This window comes from Rhinolophus ferrumequinum, chromosome 3 (genome assembly GCF_004115265.2).
Source record: "Rhinolophus ferrumequinum isolate MPI-CBG mRhiFer1 chromosome 3, mRhiFer1_v1.p, whole genome shotgun sequence".
In the NCBI taxonomy this organism is placed as follows: Eukaryota; Metazoa; Chordata; class Mammalia; order Chiroptera; family Rhinolophidae; genus Rhinolophus; species Rhinolophus ferrumequinum.
Window position 1 is genome coordinate 78,458,844 of NC_046286.1, and position 12,064 is coordinate 78,470,907.

At 38.3% G+C, this 12,064-nt stretch overlaps 1 protein-coding gene across 14 annotated transcripts in view; it reads right to left on the reverse strand.

The window, feature by feature from the left end:
• EPB41L2 (erythrocyte membrane protein band 4.1 like 2) overlaps nt 1-12,064 on the reverse strand; it is a 206,024-nt gene that overhangs the window by 52,074 nt on the left and 141,886 nt on the right. For all 14 annotated transcript variants that reach the window (XM_033098375.1, XM_033098315.1, XM_033098385.1 and 11 more), the window contains exons 6-8: nt 8,642-8,717; nt 5,181-5,399; nt 3,691-3,778 (exon numbers count right to left, since the gene is read on the reverse strand). In XM_033098375.1, coding sequence (XP_032954266.1) covers nt 3,691-3,778; nt 5,181-5,399; nt 8,642-8,717 — 383 coding nt within the window. The remainder of the gene's footprint in view (nt 1-3,690; nt 3,779-5,180; nt 5,400-8,641; nt 8,718-12,064) is intronic.

Sequence of the window (12,064 nt, forward strand, 5' to 3'; positions counted from 1 at the left end):
TCCCAGCCCTTGGGGACTGTATGTTGGTCTAAAGTGTGTTTGGCCATTTTACTTCAGACAAATTTATCTCAGATGGAATATTTTAGCTCATAGCTGTTAAAATTATGCCTATATTCTGGAAAACACCAATCCCTCTCAGGAAATCTCTCTTTTAGGCTGACAATGTTGAAATCTTTGAATTCTTTCAAGTCGTTGTTCAATAACTTGGAATGCTGACACACAGTTTTCATTACAGCATTCCTTTGGCTGGCAAATGGATGGCAGGCTATTCTTGAACTTACTGATGTTGTTTTCTTTCCCCAAGTGTTTTAATTTGGAATACATGACAATCCAGAATAATCACAAGCTGAAAGATTTTAAAATATCAAATAAGCTTAGCGACAAAAGTAAAAAATTGGCTCCTCATATTTCAAATAGTGTTGAAGGTCTAATATGTACAATATTCAAACTATCCAAGTTATTGTTTATCATTAAGGGAAAAACTGGGTCTCATTCAAAATATGTAAAACTGAAGAATATTATTCAGAGATATTCAGAAATCATTAACATGAAAGGAATTCTCACAAAACATGCTGAAACAAATACCATGTTTAGTCAAGGTCTCAATTCAATAAAAGTATAACATTGTAACTGCTTTGTTACTGAGAACAATTTAGCACAATTTATATTAGTTTTTAAAAAATTAAAGTACAGGACTAGGTAACTGATGCCAGCAGCTTTCGCTGCTGATAATGTGAATAATTCGTATCTGCAAATAAAATTACATTAGACCATCTGAAGAGGTTTAAAAATCTAATCTATAACATACTTTATTCACTGGTATCCTGGCAGGCACAATTCTCTCTAGGAACGGAGTAAAAAGTGAATCAGGCACAGGTGCCCAAGCAACTTGGCACCAGACGCAATCGATGTGTTTGCCAAAAACCTCACTGGCAGTGGCCACAAGGAGCAGGCCGGACTCTGCCCAAGACAGCATGTTCTCACCACACGTGAGGAGGCAACCCTCCTCTGGAACATTCACCAAAGCCACCTCCAGTCTGAAGCAATCTTTCGAAAGGACACTGAAGCTACTTTATCTGACTTAAAAATAAACACAATCTGGATTCCAAGTAAATCAGTTGGTTTTCACTTGTTCCATGCATTGTTTTAGAATTATCAGTATTTGCATGAGTACAAATTACAGATAAAGGATAAGAAGCAAAAGGGGAAAAAAAACATGCGTTCGTTCTCCATATTTGACTCCTGCCATTCAGCAACAGTCAAAAAAAAAACAAACTAACAAAAAAGAAGTCTCTTCTCTTCCTTGCTCACTGCCTCAGGAAGCTGCCTGGTATGGACATTAACAGGATCCCATGCCCACGGACTTCCGAATGGGTTCAGCCTATGGAAAGCTCTCAAAGAAGATCAGGGAGAAGAGAGGGAGGAAAGGGGGGTCCCTGCCTTTTAATACCCAGATTCTCCCCCTGTGTAGTCGCCATCCTTGGCTGTGTCCTTGATAATTGCAGCTCCTCTCAAGGCTGCCCTCTCCACACAGCTCTCCCCTGCGTTCTGAGTAAGGACAAAGAAACCACTCTTGCTTTGTCCTTACTCCTTCAGATCCAGAAGGTTAAGAGGTATCTTACACTGCCTCAGAAGTATCATTACTCTTGCAAGATTTCCCTGCACCTTTATCAAGAGACCTTTCACTCAACACCCTTCAATTTATCCTAACATGACTGTGCCATTAAGAACACTTCTGGTAATAAAATATATTAATTTAAAAAATTTAAATATGATCAAGACAACGAAAAATGTATAAACGCACAAAAAAAACTACATGAAGCGTTCTTTTAAATGGTTACAGATATCTTGCTTTTCAAGTATTATCTGAGTCCATCAGATGGTAAACAGAATGAAGGAATAAATGCTACTTTCCAGTATTTTTAAAAGCACCTGCTCCTAAGCACAGAGCAAGAATTTCACGTGCATAATTATACTAAAGAGTTGGCAACTTTTTTACTTTTCTAAGATACCACTACAAAATCAAGCATCTTTATTCCTTCCAGTATTGCCATCAAAGAATGGGTTTCTCACTAGTGATCAACAAAGTAGCAGATCCAAGATTTACATGTGGCAAGTATAACAGGGTTTCGAGTAGAAGAGACCTACCTGTTCCCTCCGGACCTGTTCTCTCCTCCCTCCCTTAGTTCTGTTTCTCAGCTAACCCAGCCTGTCCCCATCATGTAGAGAAATGAGCTGAAGGACACAGTGTTTGGAAGATGTTTCACCTCCTACTAGGTTTATCAGAAGATATACCTGATAGGCAGATGGGACTGCTTCACACAATGTGGCTTGAGGCAAGTCATGCGCACTGTTTTATGTAGTTTTTCTAAAGTGAAAACATTCGATCTTAAATGAGATGGTGTATGTGAAAATACTTTTAAAAATTAAAGGCATACAGCACCTAGCAGTTAAAAATGCTGCTGCCAGAGACTGTTTGCTAATGGAAAAATGTTTAAAGGAGCAAGTTAACAAAACAAAACAAAACAAAACAAACAAAGCAAAACAAAACACAAAATAATACTTGTAGTATAATCCGTATTTAAAATGTATGTGTTCAAGATTATTTGGAGCTCAGGGATTTTTTTAAAAAGGAAAACAAGAAAGTGTTTCAAAATATTAATAGTGCTGTTTCGCATAAAAAGATTTCAGTGATTTTTATTTTCTGTTCACCTCTATTTTCTATGATGAACATGTATTACTTTTGTAATACGGAAAAATATTTAAAGAATTAAAGGAAGCCACTGAGGGAAAAAGGGCACTTTACAGTACGATAAACACAAAAGCAAGAAGTATTAATCTGAGATCTAGGGAGGAAAGATATCTCCTGGTGGAGAGGCTTCCCTAGAAACTTACCAAATCACATCATCTGAGCTTTCTCCTAGGCTACATCTAAGGACTGGCAGGGTCTTTTAAAAGCAGGCAACCATAGGCTCCCTCAGCACATTGAGTTGACTCTGGATATAATTTTCTAAACCAAATCCATCTTTCACCTTCCCTTTTGTTCTCCCTCCTTGACTGTCACTGTTACATGATCATGCAAACTAGGGTCCCCCCAACCCACCTCACCTTCTCCTATCACCTCTCTCCTTTATTCCATTCTTTTCCCACCTGTCAAATTACACTGAAAGGGCTGTGTCACCTGGAGCCTTGGCCAGCCTACTTTATCTTAAAAGATGTACAAACCAGAGCTACAGGGAGGAGCCCAAGTCTAGGGCTCCTTCACAACCCAGAAGCTTTTTGGACATTTTTGTCCTTTCACAGTGGCTAAGACCTGTTCTCCTCTCTCAATACAGAGGCAGGAGAGGGAGCTGGGATAGAGGCAGCACTTGACATAGCAAAAGCTGAGACGCAGAATACACCAGGATGAAGGATTAAGAAGGCTGAGGAGGTAAACCAGAATAAGTATTACACATGAAAGAGTAGTAATTCAGAAGACTGGGAAAAGAAGAAAGAACCAGGGGCAGAGTAAATGAACCCTCCCAGAACTATAAACCCCACAATTAGTCACCAAAGAAATCTTATAAAGGCCCTTGCGTGAGGGTGAGTAGCCTTTTGCTAAAGTGTAGTAGGCTATTCTGACACTGGTGTCCTCTCAAGAATTCAGTCAACAGCCTGGCAAGCCGCCACCTCCCCATTACACTCCAGTACCTTGGCATGATGTAGGTCGACGCCATACATGGAAAGCCTCTTCGCATTTTCTAAGAACTGAGAATCAGCTTGTGCTGGAGATAAGCCCCTAAGAATAAAAAAGAGTATTACCTTATTGATGGATAGAAAGCAAATGTGGTCAAAATGGGGAAAAGGGTGTATAAGCCTGGAGAGTTTGTGGTGGAGGGTATAACACAGCTAAATTTGGACACATAGAAAACAGGTAAGGAGGATCACCTCTTAACCTCTAGTATTTTTCTATTAAGATCCTCTAAGACAAACCTGTTTATTAAAAGGAGATGCCCCCCTACCCTTACCCTTTTTATCTTACAAAATTACTTTTGATTTTTTTCCCACTGGGGTAAAAAAGCCCCAGCAATAATGAGCACGGCATAAATTTTTATTCAATTTTATTTCACTAAGACTGATCATGACAAACATGAGAAGACGTGTTGTATTTGATTTTACACCTATGTTGATGACACATATCACATTCTGTCCACACTAAAATTATGTCCATTCCTACATATGTGCCCAATGAAACCAATTGTAAGCTCCCAGAAAGCAGGACCATGTCCCAGTAATCTTCATATACCCGTGGCATTTCAGCACCTGATATTTTAAATGTGAACTATACATGTCAGTAGATTAGAACTGGAATAAAATTAATGAAAGTACTTGAAGTGAAATACCACATTTATTTTTTTTTTAAAGAAAAGTCAGTGAATGTGGTCTGTCTGAAAACTTTTAATCTCTAAAAGTCTTTCAAATCATTTTAGTCAAAATTTTCAAAAACTTCAATTTTACCATATGGGATAAATTATAATTTTGTAGCTACAGTTTTTAAAACTTGTGCTAAAAGAAAGCATTTTGTTTTCACACAGATATAAAAGTTCTTGAAGTGTAATATGCTATTTAAGTAATTAAGTAATGCTTAACTAAACCTAAGGTCTTCTGTGGATAAAGAAATTACCTGTGTGTTTCAGTTAGTTCTGCTATGTCCATCACCCCCTCCCCCATTTCAGATTCAAATCCTGATGACTCATCATCTCCCTGACTTTCTCATGAAAGATGGTGAGAGATGGTAATAAAAACAATTAAAAGGCAGAAGAAATATATAGTAAATGTCAAACAAGTATGTGGGTGTTTTTGGTGTGTGTGTGTGTGCGTGTGTGTGTGCGTGTGTGGGTGTGTGTGTGAAGGAACAGGATTGGGAGTAGAAAGGAGATGTCACAGGGAAAAGTAAACGCTTCTAATAAATGAAAACATTTAGCCTCATGAGTGTAGTTCCTCATGCGATAGTCATGAAGATTATGAAAGGATATCTCAAGGGCTGCAGGTTGTCTCGATTGATCCTAGGTGACGTTCCAAAAGGAGAAACTGGATAATCCCACAAACTATGCTCAAATGTCTAGCAAGTTCAAGTTGTATAAGAAATGCCATTTACATCTGACCTGGCCATCCTCTCTCCAGTTAGCAAGGGAACAGACCTGTGGGTTTTGTGCAGCTCTACCACCTTTTCCTCCAGCTCCTTCGTCTGTGAGGGGGCAAACTGGAAGTCACTGAGGTCATGACTGGCATGCTCGTCCACGTCGTAGTCCCCCAGCTCAGCCTGCAGTGTGTAAGACCCCAGGAGGGCGTGAGTCACGAAGGAGCAGGGCAGGCGGCCAGAGGCGATGTCCTGGCGGAGCTGAAGGCAGAGGAAGTATCTGTGAGGAGCAGGGGAGCAAAGGGCCGGGAACAATTAGTTAGGATTGCAGCACTCGTAATCCTTGCATCCTAATACCCGTTTGAAAACAAACATACAACAGAGGCACTCTTCACATCCCCAGGGAAAAGAGTCTTCTGTAATGAGAAGCCCACCTTGCTCCTGGGACCCCTAAACTTGTGGCTTATTTACAGAAAATGAGTCTAGAGAGCAAAGTAATAGAATGGAAATTCTGAACTGCTATCCCAGTAACAGTATATTATGACTATTACAAGAAAGAGTTTTGTAACTGAAGATAAAAATTCCAACCACTTAGACCATCTCCTTGGATCTAAAACTAATCAAAATTAGCATGACCTTCGAAAGTTGTGAAGATTAATGAAATTTTAAAAATAGCTGCAGCTCTTAAGCATTTGCAAGAAAAGTTAATAAGGTCATCCCCTTCTATCCTTTGTACCATTTTCATACTACGTCTTCTTTTCCTGAGACATCTTTAACAACAATCATAAGTCAGTCTCTGCTCTGAAGCCCTTACTTCCCCATGTAACCCATCTAAAGGGGTAGCTAATTCAACTTGTGGTAGGAAAAGCATGGGCTTCACAGCCAGGCAGAGCTGACTCTATGGAACCTTGAGCAAATTAATGTACTTGTCTAAAGCTAATTAGCCACCTGAAAAATGGGAAAAATTCTACTTCCGTTTGAAGATGAGGGGAAAAAATTAGATAACATAAATAAAACACATGGCAGTGTTCCTTGGAGTCAATAACTGGTAGCCATAATCATAATGATGTTATTATTGTTAGTTATAATTATTATTCAATGTTCTAAGTAGCTTACTATACAGTTATAAAAGATCCTGTGTTTTACTAAATAACATGCAGAAACATGTTATTTATATGCTATGAGGATTTTGGGGGGCCTCCTATCAAATCCTTTTGGTGACATTTTAAAACCTGATTGCTACTCTCATATTTAACCAGTTGCAAAGATTGTCATCGACTGCTCCAAACTCAAATGGCAGTGCTCTTATTTTTTGAGAGACTGCCATTCTTACTGGCAGCCAGCCGCCTTCTTCCTGTGTAAACTTCCGCTTCACATGGGTTTCAGGGCTCGTCTTCCTCTTGTCCTCGACCCAACACCTTCAGATAGGCTGCGGCCTCTGGTCCAGGCCTCTTTGCTGTTGGGTCAGAGAGCAGGTCCCAGCACATGGTATCAGCCCTCACATAGTTCAGTTAGACCTGTATTACTACACAAATCTGTCAGGCAGGACACGGACTGTTCGTTATCATTATAGTCCCACCGTTAGCCAAGTACTTGCCACATGGCAAGAGGCTCCATCATTTCTGAGAATGAAAGTCATGTCACAACCACTAAGTTTTTATGTATTGCAGGAGCTCTCTTTCTAAGGAGAATTATGTTTCCTTGACCCTTAGAACAGCATGAGTATAATTGCACTTATTTTAGAAAACTGAACTTTAAATTATGACTCAGATTATCCTCAAATTCTCTAAGACTAATGAAGAATAATGCGAATTCTTCACATTTCATGGAATTTTGAAGACCTAACCACAAAGGTTCCATTTAATTCTAAAATTTTGTTCCTCCTTTTTATATTATTGTCTCTACTTTTCACGTTGGTCCTTTCCTCTCTTTTCAAAGCCTAAATCTAAGGTCCAAGAAACTTCAAACAAAAACTGCAACAGCTTCCTGAATTTCCCAAATGCATGCATTCTTCAAATACTATGCTGAACAATGTCTTGCCCTCCTCAGAAGCCTACCCCCACCTTCGAAAGGTTCACTCACATCGTGGTGAAGATTTCAATCATGATAAGCAGGCTACCAGCCTACACTACAGGCAGGTAGGTGGCTGGTCTCAGTCTGCAGTGCCAAGTCTGTTGGCTCACTAGACTGTATCCCCTCCCACTACACACAGGGGAGACTGTTCAAGCCCCATTTAAAAGGAAAACCAAAGCACTTACTGATGCTATAAATTGCAATCACCAAGGATTATCATCCCCCAAACAAATTACTGCAAGGAGGAGTGGATGTACAAAGAGGGAGCTGGGTCCCAAAGACCCAGTTACTGCATTGTTCAAAAGCACCCCTGCAGGGAGGCTCTGTAGCAGCTCCGCCCACCAACCAGTCAAGTTTTATGCTCCAAGCAGCTCGCTGTCAGTTACAAAAGCTACCAATTATTATCTATTAGATGAAACTAATTCAATCACAACTTAATTAGTACCAGTACTTTCCTATTCAGCAGCAAGTACTAAGGGGGAATAAAAGGCCTGTCATTTATCCAGTCTTGGAAAGAAACGTCCATCATTCCCATTTGAAGCCCTCTTTTAAGCACCTCTGGAACCTGATGTCTGATGACGATATTGGCCTAGTAGAAGGCATCAAGGCCCAGGAATCACAGGCATCCAAGCAGAACATTCCACTACACTCTCTACTTTCCTAAAAGTATATGTATGGAACAGAGTTTTCCTTGGCCATGTAAATAACCTTTTAGAAATCATGCTATATAAATCACACTACAGACCTACTCTTACCAAAGCTAAGAAGTCCTGTTACGGGTACCCAGTATAATAGGGCAGGGATAAGATATCAAGGCTCTTGTGGATTCAGAATGTTCTTTGGTTACTATTCAAATACTCAGTCATTCTCAGAATCAGTATATGTCCTAAACTGAACTTTTATTTGTAATTTAAGTACACGTTTGTATAGCCCAGATAATCTCAGAGGAGATGAAATGAAATAACTATTGACTCTTACATAAGAAAACCTACCTTACTAGTTTTATTAATTTTGGGGGGGCCAAGAAAAAAAACCACAGTTCAACTGACTTTTAAAAATAATTTTACTTTTTACCCTTAGATCACCTTTGTAATATAAGACTGGTGCACATGCAAACATGGGAAGTGTAATAAAAACCATCTTAACATTAAACTCTGAAATATTAAATATCAATGATTTTTGAAAGTATAACATAAGAATCAAAGTTGCCAGCAATATTTCTTTTAAATTTTCCATTTCCAAAATCAAGGGGAGAGAGTAGTGAATAAAATTTTTGAAACTGGCAACATTACAAACTATTTTAGAATATGCACTTCCAAGGAAATTTCTAAAACTCAACCTGATAAAGAATGTTTCAGTATTAATCCTGAAATTACCACCATTCTCCCAGGGCACAGAAATAAATGAGAGCTATAAGTAAAGGTTCATTTTTCGTGTAATATAAAGTACCTGGTGATATCCTCAGTTAATTGAGACGGATCAGGAGGATAAAACTTCACATTAAAGGTGAACAGCCAGGGAAGATCTGTAATTATTAAATATCACAGTGATTTATGCAGCCAACAGAATAACCATTTATTTTGATAAAGCTTAAAGCTCAATGTTCAAAGAATATAGACTACTCCTATAACTATAAATCAGTTTAGAGAATTTCTTTTTTAATTTAAAGAAAGTATTTATAAGACAACATGAAATGAAAATAAAAGAAAAAGCACTTATATAAATAACCCACCATCAAAAAATAATAGATTCACTTTTTTAATAATTGTTTATTGGTATTTCAACAAATGTTTTGTATGGTGATCTATTATGCAAATATTTGAACCACAGAATCTCTAGATGCCAAGTATTCTCCATCCTTTAAAAAACAAACAAACAAAGCATTTTAGGCTTTCTATATTGCTGGGAGAAGGCAGGTAATGACCAAGTAAGTGATCACTACAGCGATTCAGGAAATGATTAATGGCCTAGTTGAAGTAAGTGTTACAAGATATCGCACAGAAGGGAGAGGGTGGTAGAAAAGTCACAATACTTTTATACAATAAAATTATTTCCCAGGTTTTATAAAGTGGGTGTAAGTACATGCATATATAGCACATACTTTGCTGTACTATGTCACAAAGAATGAATATATCAAACAACCATGTCATAAATCACTTATTAAAAGGTAAAACATTTATCTATTTATATGTTAACATTTAACTGATATATCATGCTTTCGATGGCTTTAGAAACAAGGAGAAATACACAGCTCTGGAGAGAAGGCAGGTATTATTTTCCTAAAGGGATTCAAATAAGTCTAATGGCCTGAATTTAAGAATTGTGCTCCAAGTTCACAGTAGTGCCGATTTTTTTTAAGTGTGTTGTGTGTATGTGTGTGTGTGGGATTTCATTTGATATATATCTGAAGGCCTTGCAATTGCTTTAATTTATAGACTTGAAGAAAAATTTATTGAATCCCATTCTCTTGTTCAATGTGTCAATTTGTCCTTTTCTCACCATCACACACTAACTTTTCTGTCACGTAAAAGTCAGTGAATAGTTACTGAATGGTTACTGTGAACGCACAAGCACTTGGCAGGATGTGGGTTCAATACATCACTATTCTATTAATGAAGTCAATATAGCTGAATTTAAGAAACAGATTTCAGTTCTGCTTTACACGTTCAAAACATCAGAAAGGGATACAGGACTTTGCTGAATACTGAGAGACATGTCGCTTCTTGGTCTGGTGCACCATCCTAGATTGATGCATATGTACTTCTCTGAGGTGACAACTAACCCATAATTAAGCAAAGTCATCACAGGATTATCGTTTCGTAATGGATCCTGATTTATTTTCTGGGTATTAACACTAGCACATGTTTGCTTGGACATGACTACAGGGATAAGATTCTAATAGAACCTTTATTTTTGGATATATTTCTAATTCTAACATTGATAAATACACCAATAATGCTAATTTTTTTTATTATTTGTATGTTATTATTATTGCCATAATTTTTACCTAGCTATATGTAAAGTTCATATAGCTATGGATTGTTTATATATTAATCACAGGTAACTGTTCGGTATATATTCTTATATGTCTATATAGTCTTATTTGTGTACATTTAAGAAAATAGATTTTAAGGCAAATTTTACACAGGAACTGATAAGTTGTTGGTTGTTGAAAGTAACTCAAAAAAGGCAATTTTCACCTTTGCTAACTGAATATTAACTGACTAACAATAAATTATAGCAGAGGCTGGGCTATATAGAACAAGCCGTTCTTTTGTCCATTTTAACACAAGCAGAAAGAAAGAGGTGAAACACAACAGCAAATCTTCATTTCCTCAACCTACTTTCATGATCAGGGCAATACAGGGTTACATTTAGAGAACTAGCTCCAATAGTCTGAAAAAGTCAAATCCTATTTGGTACTGTGATTCCTCTTGCCAAACCACAAGGGCAAAAGTCCTGAAATAACTCTAAAAAAACTTCACAAATAATCAAAACATAAGACTGTGATTCATAATCAGTAAAAGTCTTGCCTTCCAAAAGTTAGGAAATCTCTGTGACTCTGAAATGAGTGGCACACAAAAATAATCGAACAAAAGCCAAAACAAAACCATAGGAAAAACAACTCAATGGAACATCAATCATTTTTCAGAGGTTATCCTGTTCTCTCCTGTTGGGTCACTTGGCAGGTCTGGTTTCAGAGAAAGTGAAAGAACCAAGCATCTGTGCTTTTCTGAATTCATGCAGTTTGCAGAGCATGTAATAACTATAGAAGGGACAAAGCAAAACGTTCCAAAGGTTTCTGGTACAGTTTCTTCCATAATGTCAGCATAATGTATCTGTGTCTAATTATCCTTTTCTCCCCCGACTCCTTTACATCATGAAACAAACATACACGATGTAACACCATGATAATAAATGCAGGGGGAAAGAGAATAGGGTGGGTGTGAGGGATGGAGGGAAGGAATGCTGGAAAGCCAGGGATCATAGTTGAAAGATAGGGTGACCAACCATCCCCATTTGCCCAGGACTCTTTCAGTTTTAGCACTAAAATTCCCACATCCTGAAAAAGCCCTTAGGTTCCTCAGTCCTGGGCAAATCAGGAAGAACCCTCTCATCAAAGATGTAACTAAAGGAAAATAAATCTGAGTCTACAAGTAGAGACAGTAGGGAAATACACACATACACACACACACACACACACTAAAAAAGGAGAGAAGGAAAGAAATGATGAAAACTACCAAAAAAATTAATAATCTGAGGAAGAAAGAAAAAGAAATGAAGAAAAATCAGGAGAACGTAAAATGAGACAGAAGGTAGATGGAAAGGAACCGAAGGGAAAGTACAGATCTGTTACAGTGTTTTGACGTTCGGAATAGTAAGGAGGGAGATGAAACCAAAAGCACCAAGAGCCCTCTGCAGCTGGCTCTCAGAGACAGCGTTTCTCTGGGCAGCTCAGGGCTGGTAAAAATTTTGATCTCCTATCTAAAACTTCCAGCTGATAGTGGCTCCCTAACTTTTCTGCTTCAGTCAGTCACATACCCTGAAGTCAAGTAAATATCCAGTTACCCTATCAGAGATTTTTCTGTGGTGATAATGTTTCTTGGCACAGAAGTCAATCACAAAGCCAGTCACAGCAGAGGCAGAACCTGCAGAGGGAACTGAAGCTGGTTAGCGTAAGATATTTAAAGTCCCTTTGGGAGTCTGCAATGAGAACAAATGAGAAAATGCAAGGAAGGACCAACCACAAACCCAGATTCAAAGAGCACCTTAAGTGACCTTGGACTGTGGAACAAAGGAGTAGAGAAGGCAACGACGACCGCAGAGGACTGAAAAGACAGTTCTGCATGCTTTTCTCCCCTATGGCATGCC